Here is a 24,820-nt window from a genome sequence, read left to right on the forward strand (position 1 = left end):
ACACAAGCAGGTGGCTAATAATTTTAAAGTGATTCATCAGAACATAGATGGTCTATTTCACAAGATAAATCTGCTAGAGTTTTTAATTGAAGATGAAAGGCCTGACGTCTTAATTATTACAGAGCATGGTCTAAAGGAGGACGAAATAAATTGTATAAAATTGAATAATATGTCTCTGTCATGTAGCTATTGTAGGTCCGGTATGAGAAAAGGGGGGGTTGCTATATTTGTCAGTGATGTTTTGTTGGATTTTTTGGGTAGCAGTTTGAGGATTCTGGATAATAGTAACATATGTTCAATGGGCGACATTGAGATATGCGGTATTAGGTTAGAATTTGGGAAAGATGTGGACTTTGTAATCTGTGGGGTATATCGACCACCCAATGGCGATATCGACTTGTTTTTCGACAGATTCTCATGCTTAATTGAACGGATAACAGAGAGGTTGAAAAATAACATTATTTTAGCTGGCGATTATAATATTGATGTCTTAAAAAATACCCCAGCTTACAGAAATTTGGTTATCGTCTTGGATCAGTTTGGTTTACGTTATGCAATATCAGAGCCAACAAGAATTAGACCTGACTCCAGAACAGCGATAGATAATGTAATGACCAACATTTTTGAGGATAATTGTAAGTCAGCGGTTCTGCATACTTTTTTGTCAGATCATTCAGCTCAAGTGTTCTCCACCACTGTTGATCTTGATTCGGGGAGAGCTGATAAGAAGGATGATCAGGCTGGTCCAGCATTTCCTTATAATTTCTCAAATTCGAATTTGAACAATTTGAAAGCAGCTCTTAGTAGAGAAACGTGGTCCTCTCTATATGGAAAGTCTGATGTGAACCAACAATTTGATTCCTTTCACAGCTGCCTATTGCATCATATAGGTGTTCAGTGTCCACCAATAAAAAAAGAGAAAACTCAGTAAGAGAAATGAAAATAGGATGTTTAGGATGAGACTTGAGTCGATAAATCCTGAGATTCAGCAGCTAAGGGCGCTTATAGACTTGTCAAGATTCAGGATCAAGGAGGGGTTGGTTGTAGATGAGGATTTATTGAGGCGTGTTAAGCGGCAATATGTCAATAAGGTCATTGAGGCGAAGAAACAGCACTATGCTAATATTATTTCAAGTTCAAATAATAAGTCTAAAACTAGTTGGAACATAATAAATAAATTTAGAGGAGGAAAAAATACATTGATGAAGGACATAGTTCTGGAAGTGAATAATAGGAAAGTGTCTGAGCCGAAGGATATTGCAGATGTTCTCAACAGATATTTCATTTCCATTGCTCCCGTTCCAAAGTCTAGTGGTAGGCCTATACAAAATAATACACAACCACCAACTGTGAAAAATAGATTAGCAAGCTTCTTTCTAAGTCCAACAAATGTAACCGAAGTTATGCAAGTGATAAAAAGCTTGAAGCAAAAAAATAGTGTTGGGTATGACAGCATTTCTGTTAAAGTCCTTAAAAAATGTTGTGATGTAATCGCCGAGCCTCTCGTTTTCCTTGTGAATAGCGCTTTTCAAGCAGGAGTCTTCCCTGATTCTTTGAAAATCGCCAAGGTAATACCTATATTTAAGAAAGGTGATCAAGCAAATATGATTAACTACAGGCCTATATCTGTTTTGCCAGTCTTATCAAAGATTTTTGAAAAGATTATATATAACAGGATCATAAACTATCTACAGAAATTCGAATTATTGAGTGAATGTCAAAATGGGTTTATAAAAAATAAGTCAACAATCACAGCCGCCGTTACTTTTATTGAAAGAGTTATTCAGGAGGTTGACAAAGGAAATTTCACTATGGGGGTGCTGTTAGACCTTTCTAAAGCTTTTGACAGTGTAGATAAAAAGATTCTCTTGGAAAAACTGCATCTGCTTGGAATCAGAGGTCTCATGGGGAAATTAATTGATTCTTACATGACAAATAGATTGCAGTATGTGAGTGTTTGCACTGATGGCCGACTTGGGAATTCAAGGAGATTAAACGTGACTAGGGGTGTACCTCAGGGTTCCATTCTGGGTCCTCTTCTCTTCGTTTTATATATTAACGATTTGCAGCTTTCAGTTGCAAAAAATTTGATATAACATTGTATGCAGACGACACAACCTTGTTATTCTACAACAACAGTATTCAACAGCTGGAGTTAGTTGCTAACATATCCACTAATGAGGTTGTACAGTATTTCAATAACTGCTCACTATCTGTTAATTCTGATAAGAGCCAGGCTATTCAATTCAACTTAAAAAAGAAATATTTCCTTTTGAACCAGCAATCACAATAAATGATAGCGATAGCATAATTGAGAGCGCAAGTGTGGTTAATTTGCTTGGTTTGACAGTGGATGACAAATTATCTTGGAACGAGCATGTTGATAAGGTGGCTAATAAAATGAGCAAAGGCATTTTTCTATTAAGATATATTGCAAGACTTGTAAACAGTAGTATAGCTAAAAGTGTTTACTTCTCGCTTATTAATACTCATCTGGTGTATTGTGTTGAGCTTTGGGGTGCAACAAGTATAAAAAACATTCAGAGATTATTTGTTCTGCAAAAGCGTGCAGTAAGATTTTTAGCAAATTTAGAAAATAATCATCCATGCAGAAACACTTTTAGAGATCTTAGGCTGCTCACTCTACCATCCATTTATATCTATCGCGTACTACTTTTCACAGCAGATAGAATTGGTACATTAAAACAGAATTCAGATGTTCATAAATATTTTACACGTGGTAGTAGAAATCCATTCATTGAACATCATAGGTTAAAATTTTCAGATAAGAGTCCGATCGTTTATGGCTTGCAACTTTTCAGCAAGCTGCCTAAAAATTTGTCAAAGCCAAGTAGGCCTAATTTTAAGAGAGATTTGTATGCATTTCTGGTTGACAAGGCATATTATAGTGTTGAAGAGTTTTTAAATGACTGAAACAGACGTATTCAAGCAAATGAATCATTAATCAATCATGGTTAATTTGTATATATTTACAAGTTTTCTAGTAATAATAATAATATCTAGTGACCTGGCTGGCTCAGGTCTGGTGTCAGAGTTTTCAGGTCGCAACTGATCAATTTCAGGGCCTCTGACATGACCTAACGACTGTTTTTAGGCAGCAGGGACTGACGGCTTAACCTGTGCAAGTTTTCCAGTGAATTCATACTATGAACAATTGATTGAATGGATGACAAAAGACTTGAGAATTCAGATACATAGAAGGATATCCATAAGCTATCAATAATAATTGAAATTCTTCAACTTGGAATGTAAGGATGGCCACTAACGACAGAACATGCATAATGAAAATGTGTGTGTGTGTGTGTGTGTGTGTGTGTGTGTGTGTGTGTGTGTGTGTGTGTGTGTGTGTGTGTGTGTGCATGATGAAAATGTGTAATTTATGAATCTTGGCATTATAAATCACACATATTCATTAATCTCAGTCCTATTAAAGAAAAATTAGTTGAGATTTTATTTTTTTTCAAGTTAAAATGCATCATCAGCATAATATCGACATGTATCACTATAATAACTATAGTCGATTCATTGAAAGGAGAGACACCAATGACATACAGTTTGCGCTTATGTGCCTATAAAAGTGATGACTCATATGCGCTGTTAATTGCTGGAGTTGTAAATTCCAGTTCAGAATTCCTTTACTGACTCACGTAATGTGATTAATCAGTTCAGACTGACAAAAATGTTAGTTGGCTACTGTGAATCGTTCTTGCTGCTCCAAGATTCTCTCTCAAACGAGCGTATTTGTTTGCACCGTCTACCAGAACCGTTCATAAGAATCAATAAGTAGTCTCCCTTAGGCTAAGTTATGGGAATTGACACATAGATTTCAATCAGCTAAATATGTAAATCCTGTGATATTAAGACTTTAAAGAACATAGAAACGCCCAAAATTATCGATGACAAACAGATATTAACCAGGTGCCTTTTTCTTTAGAAAATTAATAGTCGGCTTCTGAAAAACAGATGAAAGCTACTCAAACTCAATTTGCATATTACATTCCTTGCTCTATTACCATAGGTAAGGAAAGTATTGCTTTCTGAAAAAAATTAAGGTACCCCAATTTCCAAATTTCTATACGTTTCAAGGTCCCCTGAGTCCAAAAAAGTGGTTTTTGGGTATTTGTGTGTGTGCGCGCGCGCGTGTGTGTGTGTGTGTGTGAATGTATGTGCGTCTGTGTATACGATATCTCATCTCCCAATTAACGGAATGACTTGGAATTTGGAACTTCCCCTATAAGGATCCGACAGGAACAATTTCGATGAAATGCAAATCAACATGGCGGCAAAAATGTTGTCAAAAAACAGGGTTTTTCGCGATTTTCTCGAAAACGGCTCCAACAATTTTGATCATATTTATACCTAAAAAAGTAAAAAAGTCATTGATAAGCCCTATCAACTGCCACAAGTCCCATATCTGTAGAAATTTCAGGAGCTCAGCCCCATCTATGCAAAGTTTGGTTTTAGATTCCCAATTATCAGGCTTCAGATAAAATTTAAACAAAAAAATTGAAGTGGAAAAGATTGAGCATAAGAATCTCTACAATTAATGTCCAGAAACATTTCCACCTAAAATTGAAAATAAGCTCGAAGTTCGAGAAAATAAGATTATTCAATTTGCAAACAGTTGGCAAGTGTTGATTCTATTAAATCATTCACTATGAGGAGATAAAAGACTTTATGTGTCTGCAGCGTTATTGACCTGTCACCAGCTGGTTTGGGTCTTTGAATAGTAGACTTGAGATGCGCGTTAACACTAGCATCAGTTGATCAATTTTCATAACGGCAGGGAAAGTTGTGTGAGTGCGCCACACCAGATTTTTCTAATATAAATTCATGAGAACTGAACATGTTATCCCAATTTATGAGAAATAAGAATACATTGTGTGGATGCGACAAGCACAAGGTCTAAAACTGTACTCCACAGAGTATAACAATAAAAGCAAAATACAACAGTAAAAGGCGTGCTACAACATAAATTTGTACGCCTATTTCTCAATTAGATCATTTTTAAGTTTTCATGAAACAAGCCCCAGGTTGAAAATGAATTTACTTTATAGCCTAAAAACCAAGTAAACAAACGTACCTCTTGTAGTTGGTCGACATTTTCCAATTGACTAGGATTTGTTGCTGGACTGTCTGGTTTTGACTTCATTTCCACGTCTTGTTGGTCATCTGCATTGACACTCATAGATTCGCTATTGCTCGAGCTGCAATTCAGTGCATATTTTTTGCTGGCTACATTTCTTTCTGAATCCACATTTTCTGGACTTGCAAGGCTACCTTGACTTTCAGGATTATTATGATTGCCCTGATTATGATGTACAGGATTGTTGTCATGCCCAGGATTGACATGATGACCAGGAATGTTATGATGGTCAGAATTTTTATGATGGCCAAGATTATTATGATTGCCAGGATTGTAGTGATGCCCAGGATTATCATGATGATCAGGATTGTTAAGATGCCCAGGATTATCATGATGGCCAGGATTGTCATGATGACCCGGATTATCATGATGACCCGGATAGTGATGTTCAGGATTGCCATGATGTCCAGGATTGTTATGATGCCCAGGATTGTTATGATGCCCAGGATTGTTGTGATGGCCAGGATTGTTATGATGTCCAGGATTGTTATGATGTCCAGGATTGTTGTGATGTCCAGGATTGTTGTGATGCCCAGGATTGTTGTGGTGACCTGGATTGTCATGATGTCCAGGATTATTATGATTGCCAGGATTGTTATGATGTCCAGGATTGTTATGATGTCCAGGATTGTTGTGATGGCCTGGATTGTTATGAAAACCTGGATTGTTCTGATGACCAGGATTGTCTTGATGATTGGCAACTGCCTCTTCACCATCACTACTGTCTGAGTCACTAGAATTAGATTCATACAACTGAATGGCATCGTTCCCGAACTGACTGTTGGTACTGCTATTGGAAGAACTGTCACTTGTTGAACTGTTATCATTGTTCTGTTGGTCTGCTTCATTTCCGTTTTCAGCCACCTCGAATGAGGGCAGCGACGCAGCATCTGCAAGGGTGCCGTTTGAGTTGTTGCCATCAAAGGTGCTGCCCCCCATTACAGCTTCATCACCCCCTTCATCACTTGACCACTGAAAAACAAGAACAATACGTTATTTCATTACATGAGCATATTACATGAACATACATACAATTACATAAATATAAAAGTAATTTACAATTTTCAATGATTTCAGAGTACAGTCAGAAAACATTTTTTTATTTTTTCAACAATCATTCATAGTTGTGATCATTCAATCAGTGAGTTGAGGTTATGAGGGTGAAAAGTGAAAAGGTTCACCTGATTTTCAGCTTACGTTCACTATCTAATTGTTAAGCTTCATTCCAAAAGCTTGATGTGCAAAGTAGCTGTTAGTCAAGTTTACATCACAACCAATATGAAGTACTGAATTGCTCCATGAGTGTATGATAATTATTTGTCAATAATGAGTGGCTGAAAAACGTTTGTATGCAACATGTGTGAGAAAGACTTGCGAATCTTTATACAAGGCTGGACATACAGCTATACAGCTAAGCTGCATTGAATTTCGTTCGGCAAATATTATTGCTGAAATAGCTATTATTCTGAAGAAAAACATATTTCCACAATGTTTTTGATTTCATAAAACAACTAGCAGGGTACCCGTGCTTCGCTACGGGAATTATATGATCAGATTATTTTTGTAAAATATTTATAACCTGAATTCTACCAAAGCCGTTATAATCGTTTTTGAGATCCATCATACAAACAAAAATTGCTTGCTGAATATAACTTGAATAATAAATTAATATAGTCTCGTCACTGTCATAGAATTTTGTATCCAAAAAGGACCGATTCAAGTTTCATTCAAATACATTTCTATAATACTTAGTTACCCAAAAATCGTTGACAGTAGTGTGATGATTAGTTGCGTTACTATCACCTCAGTTTGAACAACACATTCAACTCTGTTGAAATATACATTCAACTGCGTATTTTAAAAAGCAATCAAAAGTTAGCGATGCCTTATGGTGTCACCCAGTTGCTCTTATGCACTCATCTTGACATCAGGGAATATTTTCATTGAATCATGCAATGTTTTCAAATTATATTGCTAAATGTTATAACCACAGTTAATAATTTTCTCTCTTTAGTTTTCAACAAACGATGGAAATTTCTGTTTCAATAAGCTGCCACTTGGATGATCAATTTTTCCTCTCAAGTTATCTCAGAGATGAGACTGAGCTCAAATTTTTGTATCACGGACCTACTATTTGCTAGGAGCCTCTTATGATCTGCCCTCTATCGGTAATAAAGAAATTAGGCCACAGCTTGACATGAAGATTATTGAGTCTAATCATTTGAATTATTAATTGATGTGTTGGAAGTGCTCTGTAGAATAGTAGACTAATTGCAGCGAATTTTGTGGAATATTTGGCGGGGCATAAGAGTCGACCTCGACTTTATCCATTAGCAATTAATATTTCTCGTTACAGTTATAAAGTTAGCAGTGATCATGTTATTTTTGCTTTTGCTTGATGCAATTGAAAATAGAATTCCAAATAAAGTTTATTTATTCTGGAATCTCTGGCATAGCCTATCGCTTAAGCTGGTTTACACCGGAGTTGTTGACAGAATGTTGATAACTTAATCCTTATGGATTCTATTAGATTGAATGGAACTTGACTAACACACATGTTCATCAAAAGTTTACATTTTGTTAATAGCTTTGGTGTAAACGCAGCTTTACTCTTCCTTTCACTTATTCAAAAGTGTAAAAGCAGCCAATCCACTGATTCTTTCTTCCATGGAAGTCCATTTATATATAAGAGTCCATCCATAATAATTAGTCTAACATTTAATGTGGCTGATTTCTTATGTCCTAAACTTTACTACCATAAATATTGAAGTAGGAATTTCTAAGTGGACATTTTAATGTTAATTTGAATAATTCTGAATAGAGTTTATTCAATCACTTTGATTATTGACTACCATTATATGATTTCTTTCTTTAATCTTAGCTTGAAACCAAAAGCTTACGGATGAAAATTTGAATGTAAATTAACTTATAACTTAATTTAATTTCTATCTAAATTGAGACCTTGAGTATTTACTTGTGATTCATTAATATAAATAAATATCAATAGGTTTGTCTTGTGTCATGTAATGACATCAATATCGGGGACTGAGCTTCGCTCTGAAGTACAAAAGCATAAAATATTTATTACGAAAGAAGAAATTATAATATCATTCATAGTTCATATAGAAATGTTCTATCTAATCACAGTGGATTGAGATTAATTCCCAGAGGAATGCAAAAATTCCCCTCACAAAGGCCCGGTTGCACAAAAGCCGGTTGAATTTTAATCATGATTAATTTCACGTGAATCAAATCAGAGAAGACCATTTCAGAAAGATGGATCTACTGGAATTTATCAGGATTGAGAATAATCCGGCTTTTTTGCAACCGGCACTAAGTAACTGATTGAATGATTACAAAAGTTCAACAGCTGAGTCATAATTTTGACACAGTCCCACACACATGAACTCGCTCACTCACTTCCATCATCAACAGACGACGAAATAATTATTATCAGCTGTTTTTTGAAGGATGAATAATAATTATCCTTTTAATGTCCTTCAGCAAGTTTTCCCAGGGATGAGACCTAGTGCAATCGAATTTTTAGATCATAAACCTACTATGCTCTGAATTTCGTGAGAATCGTTAGAGCCGTTTTCGAGATCCGGTGAAATACAAACATATAAACATCTAAATATCTAAACATCCAAACATACGAACAGAAATTGATCGTTTAATAGTATAGGATGAAAGGAAATAGGACCAGCTGATGGGATATTATGTTTTTTTTTCTATATAGTTTTTAGCTGATTTTGAAACATGAAAATATCAGGTCCAGTAGCTCAAAAGCCTGTTCAATTTCAATCGTTATTAAATTCCATTAGAACCAATCAGAGCAGGGTTTTTTTTAATAGAAGGCTTCTCTGATTGGTTCTCGTGGTATTTGGTCCGGATTAGGAATTAACAGACAGGACAACTGGCTCTCTAAAGGCCATGGCTGCGTAGAAACATAGAGCTACAGAGGAACCAATAAGACAGAAGCTGAAGAAATTAGTCGCATTTCTATCACCTCACAATAAACATCAATTCAACTATCATAATTATGTTAGGAGAGATCGATTTTAAATTCATTTTGCTATCATCCGGTCATTTTCTGTACCTATTCTTCCAGATGTTCCATGAATACTGCAATGTTTTAAAATAAGATCGCTAAATTTGGTAACTCAACTACAGCTATTATAATCTATTTCACTTGCTCACACTTTCTTTCTCACGTTTTCAACAGAGTATGGAAACCCTGTTCTAAAAATATTTTTTATCGCAAACGTACTCTATTCCTGATTTAATAAAAAAAATGTTTGAGATCCGTCAGACATACTTACATATCCGCAAACACACATATTTCAACAGAAATTGTTCGCTTAGTATAATTATTATTGACTCCTATGATTATGATTTCATTTAATGAGAGCTTATTTCACATAATAAAAACAACGGGTATAAAAAGCGAAAATTTCAAACATATTGGTAATCCCGTCCTGTCCCCAAACCTATGGATTGGGGTACAGTTAAGATTTAATTCACGAAAACGTCGACAGCCCCAAAAGTAAGTCTTTAATTTGCACTAACCTTGGAACTGGCAAGGAAGTGGACTGTATCTCGTGTGTAGAAGTTACTGCTGACGATATCCTGTCTTTATGCATAGGCCTATATGATATTGTACACATATCACGAAACGAAACGAGGTAATTGCGTTCAGCTCGAACGCCACGGAACAGGAGAAACGGAACGAAACGATGTTGACTTCTCGAGCACGCTTCTTGAAGTGCTGGGTTGAAAGATAAACGGGGAGGATGAAGGAGGGGTGAGGGAGAGAGGTTATCTTGCCTCTTTAGGAGAGGGGGAAGGGGAGGAAAGCACAAACTAATCAACCCGCGATCAAGGCTGCCGATCCTCCGTGAATTCACCACATATTGAAATCGAAACTAATAACAGCTGGCATAAAAAGCAAAAATGGCAATCATAATTTTGAAATCGAAACAGTACCTATCATCTTATCTTCATCTGATCTAATGTAAACAAATTATAGTAAGTTTCACATCAATATGTCAGCATTATTTGAACGGGGAGCATTGATGCTAAAAATGAGTTTCAAGTGAATATCAACGAACTGTTATGCATATTCTCCAATATTTTTATCGAAAGCCACCTTCTATTTTCTTTGGTAACACTACTAATGTTTGGGAAGATATTTTTACATTAGGAAATGCAACAACATCTATTTGGTTTTAATAAATAATAACCCCTTTCTTTCAAGTTAAATTCTGGCCGAATTTCCTCATTCTTTGCACACAGATTCCACAACGGACACTTCTGAAGTTTTAAAAATACCCTCCATTCATCATACTGAATAATTAAAATTTCATCAAAATTGTTTAAACTGTTCACGCGATCTGTCAGATATACAAACAAAATTAGTCTTGATAGAATAGGATCAATTGATAGAACTCCCGTCATAAAAGTTTGTTTTATGAAACATAAAAATTATCTATACTCCCAGGAATAGAAATAAAAATATTTTTTCTCATATTCATATTCTAATATTTATAAATCTGATTACCCTTTTTGAAATTATTCAACACGACATGTTTCGGATATAAATAATGCCATTATCAAGTGATTGAAAAATAAATAATAATATAATATTCTCAGGAATAGCTCTGATTGAAGTAGCAGTGCCCATTCAATTTTTCCGCGATAAATGCATTTTAATCTTCAACTTGGTGCCAACCTAACAAAGTTAACTCAACTTAATGCCAACCTGATAAAATTATTAATTTGGTTACCAGATAACTGTTTTGAAGAGGTACTCTCTCTAGATTATAGTTCTACATTAACATAAATATGGTATGGACATTTCAATTATAATTAAGAGATTGGAATAAGAAGAATATACATGCTAAAAGACGAACTTAAACCCTTAAAAACCACCCTTAGATTTAAAATATCGCCAAAGATTTCTTAGTGAGCACCTAGGACTTATAAGGAAGCTATATTTCAATTTTTATTGAAATCCGTCCAGTAGTTTTCCAGAAATCGTGATCAGTGAGTCAGTGAGATAATAATTTTATAAGTATAGATAAAGGCCGGTTACAGAGCTCGACCGACCGTCAGTGCGTATGTACCATCCTGACCGTACGTATCGATGAATCAGTTTTACACATTCAGAGCTCGACCGACCGTCAGTGCGTATGCACCATCCTGACCATACATCAGTTTTTACTTTCCTTGCATTATTACTATAGGTAAGGAAAGTATTGCTTTCCGAAAAAAATTAAGGTACCCCAATTTCTAAAGTTCTATATGTTTCAAGGTCCCCTGAGTCCGAAAAAGTGGTTTTTGTGTATTGGTCTGTGTGTGTGTGTGTGTGTGTGTGTGTGTGTGTGTGTGTGTGTGTATGAGTGTATGTACGTCTGTGTACACGATATCTCATCTCCCAGTTAACGGAATGACTTGAAATTTGGAACGTAAGGTCCTTACACTATAAGGATCCGACAAGAAAAATTTCGATCAAATGCAATCCGAGATGGCGGATAAAATGGCGAAAATATTATCAAAAACAGGGTTTTTCGCGATTTTCTCGAAAACGGCTCCAACGATTTTGATCAAATTTATACCTGGAATAAATAGTCATTGATAAGCTCTATCAACTGGAACCAGTCCTATATATCTGTAAAAATTTCAGGAGCTTTGCCCCATCTATGCAAAGTTTGATTTTAGATTCTCAATTATCGGCCTTCATATACAATTTAAACAAAAAATTTCAAGTGGAAAAGATTGAGCATGAAAATCTCTGCAATTAATGTCCAATAACATTTCCACCTAGAATTGAAAATAAGCTTGAAATCCGAGAACATGTGATTAATAATAAATTGCAAACTCTTGGCAACTGTTGATTCTATTAAATCATTCACTGCGAAGAGATAGCAGACCTCGTGTGTTTCCAGCGTTATTGACCTATCACCAGCTGTCTCATATGTTTGAATAGTAGACTTGAGATGCGCGAGTACACTAGCGTCAGGTGATCAATTTTCATAACGGCAAGGAAAGTTGTGTGAGTGCGCCACACCAGATTTTTCTTATTTCTTTCAAGATTTTTTTGACTCACAAAATGGACGCCTTTACACATTGTTTAATTGCAGCTTATTATCTTCGTAAACGAAAGATTAAAGGACGTAGATATCAAGTTCACTCGATGGTCGCCCAAAGAGCATTTCTAAGGGAATTTAGTACCATTATATACATCATTGCTTGGGGTGAAGATACATTTCTCAACTACCACAGAATCTCCATCAGAAATTTTGATGAGTTATTTTGAGCTTGTATCACCATTGGAAATACTTGCAGTCACTTTAAGCTACGGATCAAATAAATGTAGATAATATTAATAATATATTATGATTTTTTCAATAAAAAATTTAGAAATAATTAAAGAAATGTATAGAAAAACTCTGAATTCAAATATGACACTATTAATTGAATTCATTCATTATGCTATTCAATTCAATATCAGCTGATTGTCGGGCAGAGGTGTCAGCACATTGGTTATGTCCAGTACAGCTCTGAAAGATTCTATTTGTTTCAATAGCGCGTTAGTCGACCGATGGAACGGATGCGCACGAGCTCGACCGATGATATTCGTACGCTGTATAAAACGCATGGTCCTGACCGTACGCGTGCGTGCCGTCAGTCCTGCTCTGTACGGATACATGGAATCTCTATTGAAAAGACAAGCGCGACTGACGTACGCACTGACGGTCGGTCGAGCTCTGTAACCGGCCTAAATCCTGCAACTCTGAAACATTTCAGCACTACTGGGATATTCGGATGATATTCTACATACGATTTTGTGGTTAAATTAGAAATTTGAGAAAGTTGCAATTTTACATAAATTGGCAATGCTGTTATTTCTTTGGATGGTCGGTCAAGTCTTAACTCATTTTATACAAGCTATATTTTTCATGTTTAGTACATTTCTCTGGAGAAGGTATTATTAGTCAATGATTCTTATTCATGGAATCATTGATCTCTCCTCAACATGTTAATTATTTTACTAATATTGAAATAATTTTTCATGTACATAATTCTGGACAAGGGTTACATGAGAGAGGAAAAAAATCAATACAATCTGTGTAGAGTGCAAACTGACCAGTGATGGATGAGCTGGCATGGGCTGGCCTGACAGATGACGCGACTGGATTTCAGGAGGCGGCTCGACAATATCGTAACTATCACTTTCACTCATCTCGCTGTCGTCGAGCCTCTGCTGACCTCCAGCAAGCATGCGACGTCTCGCATTCAGAACTTGCCTTGACCACGGGGATTGACAATCAGATATGCCAAATAAGGAGGGTCTTAGTTCATATAATCGCTGCCGCCAGTTGCTGCAATCATCAGCTTGGGAGTTTCCTGGCAAAGGACTGGACGTTCTAACAGCAGCCGGTTCATCAGTTGCAGTTTCGGAGGCTCCATTCCATATGGCGGCATTTTCTGTTGCATCTACAGTTACAGTTGCACTTGCCGTTTCAGTTGCATCAGAAGTTGCACTTGCCGATGAAGTTGCATCAAAAGTTGCACTTGCCGATGAAGTTACATCAGAAGTAGCACTTGCCGTTGCAGTTGCAGTTGCCGTTGCCGTTGCAGTTGCCGTTGCCGTTGCAGTTGCCGTTGCAGTTGCCGTTGCAGATGGTCGAGCTCTTCTTACCGTTGGAATCTCATCATCACTTGCTCCACCATTCTCCTGTCGTCTTCGCATAACATTCAAAAATATGTTGTACCTTTGTTGTGCTGCAAAGGAAAATTGTTGAAGATATTATTTTTTCTGCATCATCACAACCAAACTGATTAATTTGAAATTTTACATAGAGATTCCGGATTTACCAAGGATGTTTACAGGCGTATTTCCATTTGCATTAATTCTAATTTTACCGACTAAATCTAATTTTTTTCATTTGCCAGATATAGCATTTACAAGAGAAAATAATTTATTAAATCTTTTATTTACCCAGTGCATTGATAGCACAGTGGTTATTTGCATTATTATGGAAGTGAAAGTATTCAGTTCAATAACATCCAGAGTCTATATTTTGTGTTGCAATTTTTCAACTTCAATTAAGATTATCCATGTAACTTGATTTTTTTCTACCCATTGTGAAGCATCATGGGTTACACCTACTTGTAGATAGTAATTGTTTGATTTCTCTTGAATAATATTTATAACGAATATAGATTGACATGTAGATACACATAGAATGTCCCATAAAGAATGCAACAATTGAATTGTTGATTAAAACGTCATTTACTTGAAATTTTGCAATAATTTCCATTACAATAGAAACTGCATTTTCTGCAGTGCATGATTGATTGTGGAACACTGACAAAAATGTCCTCAATGACTTTGGTACACACTTTCACTTTTTCAACAAAATGTGTGTCTCTGTAGGCTCACAGTGACACTTTGTTTGACAGCAGCAATGTTCTCAATAGACTATCCAAAACAAGGGTGTCCTGGAGGTTTAATATTCAAAATCCAACCTGTTTCCTCAAACTTTTCAATGAGTCTCTTAACTGTTGACTCTGTTTTAGCGAAATTTGTCGACCGAAAATTCCACAAACTTTTCGATTTGGCATAACATTGCCTATACTTATAAGACATTTTGAGAATCTCAATGCATTGCTTGTTTCTGTAATTTCAATTAACCGCATATAGAACTGATGACAAAAAAAGAATAGAAAATCACTTCACTTATGGGCTACTTTATTCAAATTAATAAAAATAATATAAAAACTTGTAGTACCCTTTATTAAATATTCTAACGACTAGTTTCGACATGGTCATTTTCAACTTGAAAATGACCAATGGTCGAAACTAGTCGTTAAAATATTTCAAAGTTTTTAATAAAGGGTACTACAAGTTTTTAAATTGTTTTTATTAAGAAGTAACAGTTCTACCAACCTAACATACCAACAATGGCTTGGAATTTGAATGTTGCGTTCACCGATAGTTCTTGAAGTAGCAATTTATTAGTCAAGTTTCCTTGAATTCAAGGTTACATAACCTGAAAAGTATATATAATTATAAAGTAAAAAATCTAAGTAATCTCAAATTTTTCTTCTTTATCTGCATCATATTTTTCTATTTAGTTGTTTTTATTATTCTACATTGACTGACAACTGTTTTTATCTCATTTTCTCATTTGTAGGTTGGATTGTTCCTTCAAGACTCAAGTCAAACATGTTCAACATCTACTTGATTCAAGAAATCTTGAAGATTCAAATTTTGAATCAACAAAACTAGATTAAGGGTCTACTCATACATAGGTATAGTGGATTCAAGTGTCTGCTCTTGCAGTCTACATTGGTATAATAGATCCAAGTTTCTGTTCTTGAATTCAAGGTAACTTGACTAATGTAAACGCCCCTTGAGCGTTCAAAAATTAAGTTTACTAAAAATTGATCATGGTGTAACAACCGCAACTATAGTGAGGTGCACGTTATAATGGCAGTATAGTATTTGATTAACATTGGTGTTGCTATCTTTGTCTATCATTTGACAAAGCAAATATCACTATTCTTTTCTAGCTCCACAACATTTGCCAGATCGATTCTTAAATATGTAGAAATATAATTAATTAACAAAATAGCCAATCTCAGTTTGAAAATTCATTATTAAATTATTGAAAAATATTTATTTTCTTGACAAATAAAATATAATTATTTTTAACAAGAATGAACAGTAAGTATTACACAAGATTTATACTGGTATCAGTTGCTATCCTCTATAGAAGGCAGTGGAACACTTTTCTCCTATCTTCCTCAACTGCCATTATAACGTAAACCTCTCTAAAGTACCTCGATTTATCAATTTAAATTTCATAAATTTTATTAAATAATAGAATTGAGAAAAATTTTAATTTGAATTAGTCTATGTTTACATTAATAGTTTTATACCGAACGTATTATGAGTTATTAAAAAGTGGTTGACAAACATCTTTTGACTATTGGTAAACAGAAATTGAACCCCTGTGTAAAGTGGTGGGCTATATTGAACAGTGTTAGAATTGTTGACAAATATTTATAAAAAAGCAAGTTGAGTTGCATAATCAAGCAAAGATAATTTAAAGTTAGTATTAATGAATTAAAAAGCAAGTATAATTGAGGATGAATTACCATCACGGTCTTCAAAGTCGCTGTCAGCCTCGATGATGCGTGATCTGACTGTGGTAGTGGGCAGACTACCCATCAAATACAGTCTGAGGCAGTCATTAGCCAAGTGCCACGAATTGGTCTGGGGCGGTGCCCGAGGAATTATGGGAATCAACCGTCTGCCTTCATCTGCCCAAGATTCACTAGTCACGTATCGACCGGTAGTTCTGCACAACAAATTAAATACATAGGCAATGAAAAAGTAGTAGAATAATAGCAAATAGTGAAAACGTAATCAACCCCAAATACATAATTTTCAAGGAAACCCTAGTAAACTTAAAGTAATTTAGAACACATACTTTTTAAGGAATCGCTAAGATAAAATTTTAACACTAGATTTATATAAAACAATGAGTTAAATTAACAATATACATTAATATTATATAACAATATACATTTGAAAGAATCTGTTTTGTTAAGGTTAGGTTCAAGGTTTAAAGTTAACTATAAGTTAGGGTTAGTTTTAGGTAACATTTTTGGTACCCTATCTTAATTTTATATCTTATTTGTGGTAATTTTTAGAATCACAGGCCCTGGGCACTGTGGTATTCGATTAAGCGACAACCATACTGTTGTGTGAGAGGTTATTTAAAATTGAATAGCCGCTCAGAACACAATCAAAGTAGATGGTTTTCAACGTCTTTCCGCTATCTTGAAATTGTATAAATGATAAAAATTGTTGTGACAGAATCTTGTCAAATAAAAAACTTGAGTTTAAAAGTTGATGGCATTCCAATGACTGGTGATCGGGTATCGTGGTCACAGACATATTCTACAATAAAATTCATTCAATTTTGACAGACACCAGACAATTTTTTTCTTAATTTTCATAGGCCTAGGCTATATCTGATTTTTTTATAAAATAATAAAAATCTTATCTTTGATAAAATACGAATAAATAATGAATATATTATTGTGTAATATAATGTATGTTATTCTTACTCGTATGCAATTCTATTGAGGAAATCATCATTGGCAACCCGGCGCATTTCGGCATCATACCGCTCATCCGATATATTGAGCATAGATTGTAATTTTTTCAACATTTCCCTCTTCTCAGTAGTCAGTTCGCCACTTCCTCTAAATGTTGTCACGATGGATGCAAATGAATTCACCTCTAAAAACAAAACTCAGAATAATCAATGTTATAAACGTAACAATGTGACAATACAATCAGAGAAATTATTATTATTATTATTTATGTTTCAGTAGGTAATATTTACTCTCAACTATCAGCATTAGGATACCGGTACTTCAATTAAAACGAATGATGCTACTTGAAAGAAATGCTGACAATTTACAGTCAATCTCACTACAGTTAGCTGTAAACTAATTTTGGTTTATGATTTTTTAAAATTGAAATTGAAACTTATTCATAACACTGGCAATTTACAAACAAAAATGAATGATCTTAACAAATCAGTACAATAATTTTCAAAAACTAAAATACATAATAAAATATTATCTTCTAATATTCTATTTATATGAATGAAAATAACAAAAACATTATGTAACGTCAGAGATATGATAAAGGTACTTATGACCACGCCATGAACAGAAACTCACTATTATTATATTATTATTCATAAGCTATTAGCTGAGTTGAAGTTACCTACTCTGAAAATTAAACTATTTTACCTTTGCAAGAGACAGAAGCCTCGAAAAATTTTTTAACAAAAAATCTTTGTCTATTCACAGAAAACGAATTGAAAGGAGTGAACATTACAGAAGTTATTTATAGAAACCAAAAAGTATAATTCTAGGAAAATAAATTAAGAAGAATTTGAGAATATATACATTTATATATTAATATATGAACTAAAGTAATAATATATTAATGAAGAAAAATATAAAAATCCTGAGAAATAAATGATACCAATTTTCAAAATACCAATTTTCGACGACCTATAACTCGCTTCCTATTGGAGATAGGAAAACATTTAGGGTATGAAAATTGTAGAGAATTCTATGATCTTCAAAAAAGTAAAGAACAAAAATATTGATTGAACAGTTGGTTTTGGAGATATCGTAAAAAAACTGAAAAGTACGAAAATCTCGTGGTTTTCAGGCTGCCAAAAGTTATGCCTTCAGACATTTTGGTGGGAAACCATAGATTTCTCTTACTAGTACCCAAATGGACCGATTAAAACAATAAAATCAATTACCTTAATTTTTGTTTAGTCGGGGCTCATTATGATGACTATTTGACTGGGCTATAGGAAACAATAGTCGAAATTCCCAAAAGAATGTATAAAGAATAAAGTAAAAAATATATACCGTATGTATAAAGAATAAAGTAAAAAAGAATTCATGTGAAAAAAAACTCCTCAATCTGATCAAAATCGGAATTGGATAAAAGGTGCTTTAATTTCTTCAAAAATGTTACCAGTGAGCCTGTGGATGTATAGGAACGGCATATTACAGTGTAAACGAATTTAAGGGTGATAATTTGAATTTTTATTGAGAGCGTGAGCACTGGCCCACTGGATCACTGCCATCTAAACTGTTACAGTTTTTTTTATGTGTTTTGTACGTGTTTTGATTTTTTGACGCCATCGATCCCACAATTGTGGGTAATGGATGAAGCTGAAGATATTAAAGGTATGTAATATGTAGAGGTAACTTAACTTATTAAAGGAATTTGGAGCACTGTAATCGTAAAACCGTTTGAAGGCGTCACTTGAAGGGTTTGCAAGAACAACCAAATTTCTGTCTTTATTCGCCTTGATAATTATTGTCTTGTAATGATTTGCCTTATTCTTTTAAACTGAAGAATTTGATAACTTAGTGCTTCTAAAGTATTTATAGCCTAATGCTCTATTAAAAGTAGGCCTAGTAAAGTTTCCGTGAATTCAAGAAAATATGAAATTACTCGAATACACTAAATTATACCAATGTAAACTCTTCTTCCGTTTTTATAGAATTCATTTTGATGAGTCAAGATTATAATCCTTAAATTTTCTTAAATCAAAATTGATAATGAACATGATTGACTTGAGTTCATGTTTGAAGAATTCGTTTATTCTTACAAAACTTGACAAATATGAATTCAGTCCAACCAAGTAATTGTATTAAAAACTGTAGTTTCAAGTTATTCGAAGATAGGAAAAGTAAAAATCAAATGTATATTTTCAAAATTATTGCTCGTCCCATTAGATGGTATGAGAATGAATAAAGTAACTACAGTAGTTGTCAATAGATAAAAAGTAGTGGTTGCATTATACATTATTATTGTACAAGAGTTATCCAAATATCTTTCTCATGTTATTAAACTTGAATGACAAGCAGTGTAAGGTTAGGCCTATACACCAATTGTATGCAAAACAAAAAGTCAAACCCCAGGAATGATAAGAGAAGCAAAGAAAGTAGCAAACAGAAATATTATAGAAAATTCTGAAAATAAGTCAAAAATGTTGTGGAACATTGTAAATAAAAGTAAAACAAAAAGAGAGGAGTTACCGCAAATAAATATATCTCCTGATAATTTTAATAGCTTTTTTGTAAATACAGCTGAAGAAATTAAGAAAAACTTGTTAAAAACTATAGAGTAACATCGGCTGAACTATTAGAAAAGAAAAATATTCCTGAAAATATTAAGAAGTTCCGATTTAAACCTGTAACAGAAAATTGTATCTTGGAAGTTGTAAAGCATATGTTTACAAAGAATAGTAAGGACCACTATGGACTGTCCAATGCTCTAATAAAGAATATTATCAATTGTATTCTAACCCCGTTCACATGCCTTGTTATAAAGTCATTGCGGAAGGGAAATTTCCCACCTCACTTAAAATCACTAAAGTAGTACCGGTTTTCAAGAAGGGTAAACATGAAGATATTACAAACTTCAGGCCCATTGCTATAGTTCCTATTTTTTTCGAAAATAATAGAAATTCTGCTTGGAAAGCAATTTTGCAAATTTTTGGAGGAGAATGACTTGCTCTGTAAGACTCAGTTCGGTTTCCGAAAAGGCCTATCAACCACCCATGCTCTGATTAAATTGGTGGAGGAAATTCTGGACTGTTTTGAGGAGAAATGTTCTGCTGCTGTATCATTCTGCGACCTCAGTAGAGCTTTTGAATGTGTTTCACATGACATCCTGTTAGCAAAATTGAAGCACTTACAGATTGAAGGATTAGCACTGGATTTATTCTCCAGCTATTTGCAGGGCAGAACACAATGGGCCATATGAATAAAGTTGAGCATTTGCTTATACTTCTAAAATATGGAGCATTTGCTTCATTTTCTATGAATAAACGTAAGCAAAATCTTTTGCTCATGCTCATCGAAAAAATAGTTTGAGCATTTGCTCAAGAGTAAAAGCTTATACTCAAAACTGTGTGAATAAACTAGAGCATTTGCTCAACTTTTGAAGCAAATGCTTCAAAAAATGTGAGTCTAGTCTACAGCAGCTTATCACCTTTTGCTCATAGTAAAATGGCTCAACTAATTCGTATGAGGAAGAGGAAACTATACCAGATACGATCACAACCAATAGTTGAGAACTATAAAACTCTTATTTGATTCAACCATGATATATATCACCATTATCCCTACAAAAGAATAAATACAAAGGATAGTCATCACAAAATAGGAGATAGGCATTTAAGAAGATGAGAGTGTGGACGATTATAAGAAGGCTATTGATATTATAAGAATATGCTGAAGAATATTATAGAGATGACATTTTTCACGCTATTATTTCAAAATTCTAAACTCAAGAACTCAACGAACCTAAATCTAAAACTCTATTCATAAATAGAAAACAGAGCAGACGACGCAAACACAAGCGGTGCACCCTATTTGCATATTTTAGCGCTTCCGTGAGCTATTAAAACAAACTAAGGTTACAAAAGCGAATCAGCTGATGAAAAATCTCTAAAATACGTGAGCATTTGCTCCAGAGTTCAGGAGCATAAGGTAAGAGTACAAGGTAAAGCTTATTCATATAAAAAATGAGCAAATGCTTTTGCTTCTACCTTTTGCTCATGAGCAAAACCTTATGCTCCATGCTCTTGCTCATGAGCATTTGCTCTGGTTTTATTCATATGGGCCATTATGTATGTGTGGATGGTAAAAGCTCGGGTACTTTGTCTGTTAAGTGTGGAGTACCTCAGGGCTCGGTCCTGGGTCCTTTGCTCTTTCTTATTATGATTGATGATTTGAGCATCAATGTCCCATCAAAAATAGTCTTATATGCAGATGACACCACAGTTCTCAATAGGCATTCAGATGACACTCAGGCTGTGGCACTTTCTGAATCTAATTTGAAGGTAGTTCAAACGTGGTTGAATGCGAATGAGCTGCTTCTCAATGCAGATAAAACAACAACAATCACGTTTGGGCTTAAAAGTAGATCTGCTTCCAATAGCACAAATAATAAGGCTCAGAAATTTTTGGGAATCATTGAAGACCCTACTCTAACTTGGACCCATCACATTGCCAGTCTGAAAAATAAGTTGAGCAGCAGTGTATTTGCCCTCAAACGTCTTTGTGGTGAGCTGGACCAGGATGGCATTCGTCAGGCCTATTTTGGCATTTTTCAGTCGCATATCCAATATGGCCTAATAGTCTGGGGTTGTGCAGCACAAGCGCATGATATCTTTTTGTTGCAGAAAAAGGCTGTCAGAGTCATTGCCAAAGCTCCATTTCGTGAACATTGTAGAGAAATTTTCAAGGGATTGCGTATATCAACACTCTTTTCATTATACATATTACAATGTTTACTGTTCTTGAAAGCTAATCCCGATAAAATGGAGTTGAGAAGTGCTACACACACACATAATACTCGAACGAGTCAATCTTTGAATTTAGCAAGAAGCAGACTCCACAAGACAGATCAAAGCCCCACTAATGCCGCAATCAAAATTATGAATAGACTGCCCTTTGAAATAAGACAACTTAATTACAAAAGGTTTAGAAATGTGCTAGAAAAATTTCTCTTAGATAATCCCTTCTACTCCGTCAAAGAATATATGGAGAAAAAATTATATCCAAGGGATTTTGAAATGAATTAAAAATAATGTATATTTTTGAATGATGTGTATTGTTGTATATTATGAACTGTATGTAATGTATATTTGAATTTCAATTGAGAGCGTGAGCACTGGCCCACTGGATCACTGCCATCTGAACTGTTACAGTTTTTTTATGTGTTTTGATTTTTTGACGCCATCGATCCCACAATTGTGGGTAATGGATGAAGCTGAAGATATTAAAGGTATGTAATATGTAGAGGTAACTTAACTTATTAAAGGAATTTGGAGCACTGTAATCGTAAAACCGTTTGAAGGCGTCACTTGAAGGGTTTGCAAGAACAACCAAATTTCTGTCTTTATTCGCCTTGATAATTATTGTCTTGTAATGATTTGCCTTATTCTTTTAAACTGAAGAATTTGATAACTTAGTGCTTCTAAAGTATTTATAGCCTAATGCTCTATTAAAAGTAGGCCTAGTAAAGTTTCCGTGAATTCAAGAAAATATGAAATTACTCGAATACACTAAATTATACCAATGTAAACTCTTCTTCCGTTTTTATAGAATTCATTTTGATGAGTCAAGATTATAATCCTTAAATTTTCTTAAATCAAAATTGATAATGAACATGATTAACTTGAGTTCATGTTTGAAGAATTCGTTTATTCTTACAAAACTTGACAAATATGAATTCAGTCCAACCAAGTAATTGTATTAAAAACTGTAGTTTCAAGTTATTCGAAGATAGGAAAAGTAAAAATCAAATGTATATTTTCAAAATTATTGCTCGTCCCATTAGATGGTATGAGAATGAATAAAGTAACTACAGTAGTTGTCAATAGATAAAAAGTAGTGGTTGCATTATACATTATTATTGTACAAGAGTTATCCAAATATCTTTCTCATGTTATTAAACTTGAATGACAAGCAGTGTAAGGTTAGGCCTATACACCAATTGTATGCAAAACAAAAAGTCAAACCCCAGGAATAAAATGAACAAAAATTCATTGTAAAAAAATATTTTTAAATATCAATAACCAAACAAAATGTGCTAGTCCTTTAATTTACTGGAAGGACAAGACTAGTACTGCCTAAAGAATCAGAAGTTTGTCCTTGATTTTGCCGACTGTAAAGATACTGTACTGAGGATTGTCAAGTCTTCAGAGAATACGTTAATCTTGTGGATGAACTTAGGCCTACATGAGTCGGCCATAAACTATTTAGAGAAATTAGTAGACATCACGAAATTATAAAAATATATTTTCCTTTACGCACATGCTGTTTATAAAAATGATGATAGAAAGCAAAAGTAGTTTCATTAGAAACATTTTGTTCAATTGGACAAGAATTTCAAGATTTGAGGTGTAGAAATCTCAACTATTTTATAGATATCTTCAACATGCACCCAAAGTTTTAAAAGCCCCTTTACAAAATAAACAATTCTACTTTAGATTAATGAAGTAACCTTACACAAGGAATTCTAAATTTTACAGAAGCATTAGACATTGAACTTACCATGCTCTCTTTGAGTGAGACGATAATATTCTGTAGGATTCTGTCTCAATTGGTTATCCATTATAAAAAGTTTTAAGCACCACTATTAAATAACTAAGAAAAAAAACACTTGTAAACTTCTAGCTATAAAAAACTGTAGGTTATGTTACAGTTAAAATCTGGATAAGTTGTACAAAAACCGAAACATACACAAATATACACCTAAATTTAATGTGGTTGTTGGCCTATAATGATAAAACAGTATCAACTATAGAGAACTCAAGCATTTTATTGATATGATATTTAAACTTGTTGCAATTTCGTTAAAATAATCGTGTTCACAGCACAAACATCCATACCTAGAATCTAGAATAGAAAATTGGAAGTTGTAGAAGCCGCGAAGCGAAGGCGAAGTAGACGCTATCTGAATACGGTGTCGCTTTTTGGAACTATAGTTGCTATAGTGCCCAGAAGGCAAGTTTGTTCACACTTCACCCGGCAACTTATAAAATTGATTATAGTTCGTCACTCGTGCTCCGCTACAGTAATAATATTATTAAGAGATATATTAATTGAAATAGTTATTTGTGCAACTAGTGCGCAAAGTGACAGTTTCCTGCATCGAAAGAAACGTTTACGAAGCGGAATGGCTTCTTCAGTGCAGCAGAGGAACTTTGCGCACGTATTTCACATAAAATATTTCCTACAGTTACCATTGAATATGAAAAGTGGGTAATTATGGGTAAAATGATGGCTGAAATCCATCAAATGTTTGTGTGTGTGATGCTGTTATTAATAAAAACCTCAATTCATTCAAAAATTAATAATCTCTAATTGAAGTTGAAAATTCTCAGCCAAAGTTCTCATTTTTATTCATTCAAGAATCAGAGAGAATACAGATAGAACAAAAAATTCGCATTCAAAATACACGCCAACAGCTGATTGGGATAGCTGCAAGATGGCTGAGCCGACAAGCGCGCG

The 24,820-nt window shown here is 34.3% G+C and overlaps 1 protein-coding gene across 1 annotated transcript; it reads right to left on the bottom strand.

Moving 5' to 3' along the window:
• Positions 1-5,002: 5,002 nt before the first annotated feature.
• On the bottom strand, positions 5,003-24,504 carry LOC111064576 (BRCA2-interacting transcriptional repressor EMSY). The gene is made up of 5 exons (XM_039424090.1): positions 23,861-24,504; positions 17,315-17,489; positions 16,337-16,539; positions 13,317-13,954; positions 5,003-6,139 (listed from the first exon to the last, which is right to left on the bottom strand). The coding sequence occupies exons 1-5, from the start codon at positions 23,919-23,921 to the stop codon at positions 5,018-5,020; spliced, it is 2,199 nt and encodes a 732-aa protein (XP_039280024.1). The 5' UTR covers positions 23,922-24,504; the 3' UTR covers positions 5,003-5,017.
• Positions 24,505-24,820: the final 316 nt, after the last annotated feature.

The sequence above is a fragment of the Nilaparvata lugens genome, chromosome 3 (assembly GCF_014356525.2).
Source record: "Nilaparvata lugens isolate BPH chromosome 3, ASM1435652v1, whole genome shotgun sequence".
NCBI lineage: Eukaryota > Metazoa > Arthropoda > Insecta > Hemiptera > Delphacidae > Nilaparvata > Nilaparvata lugens.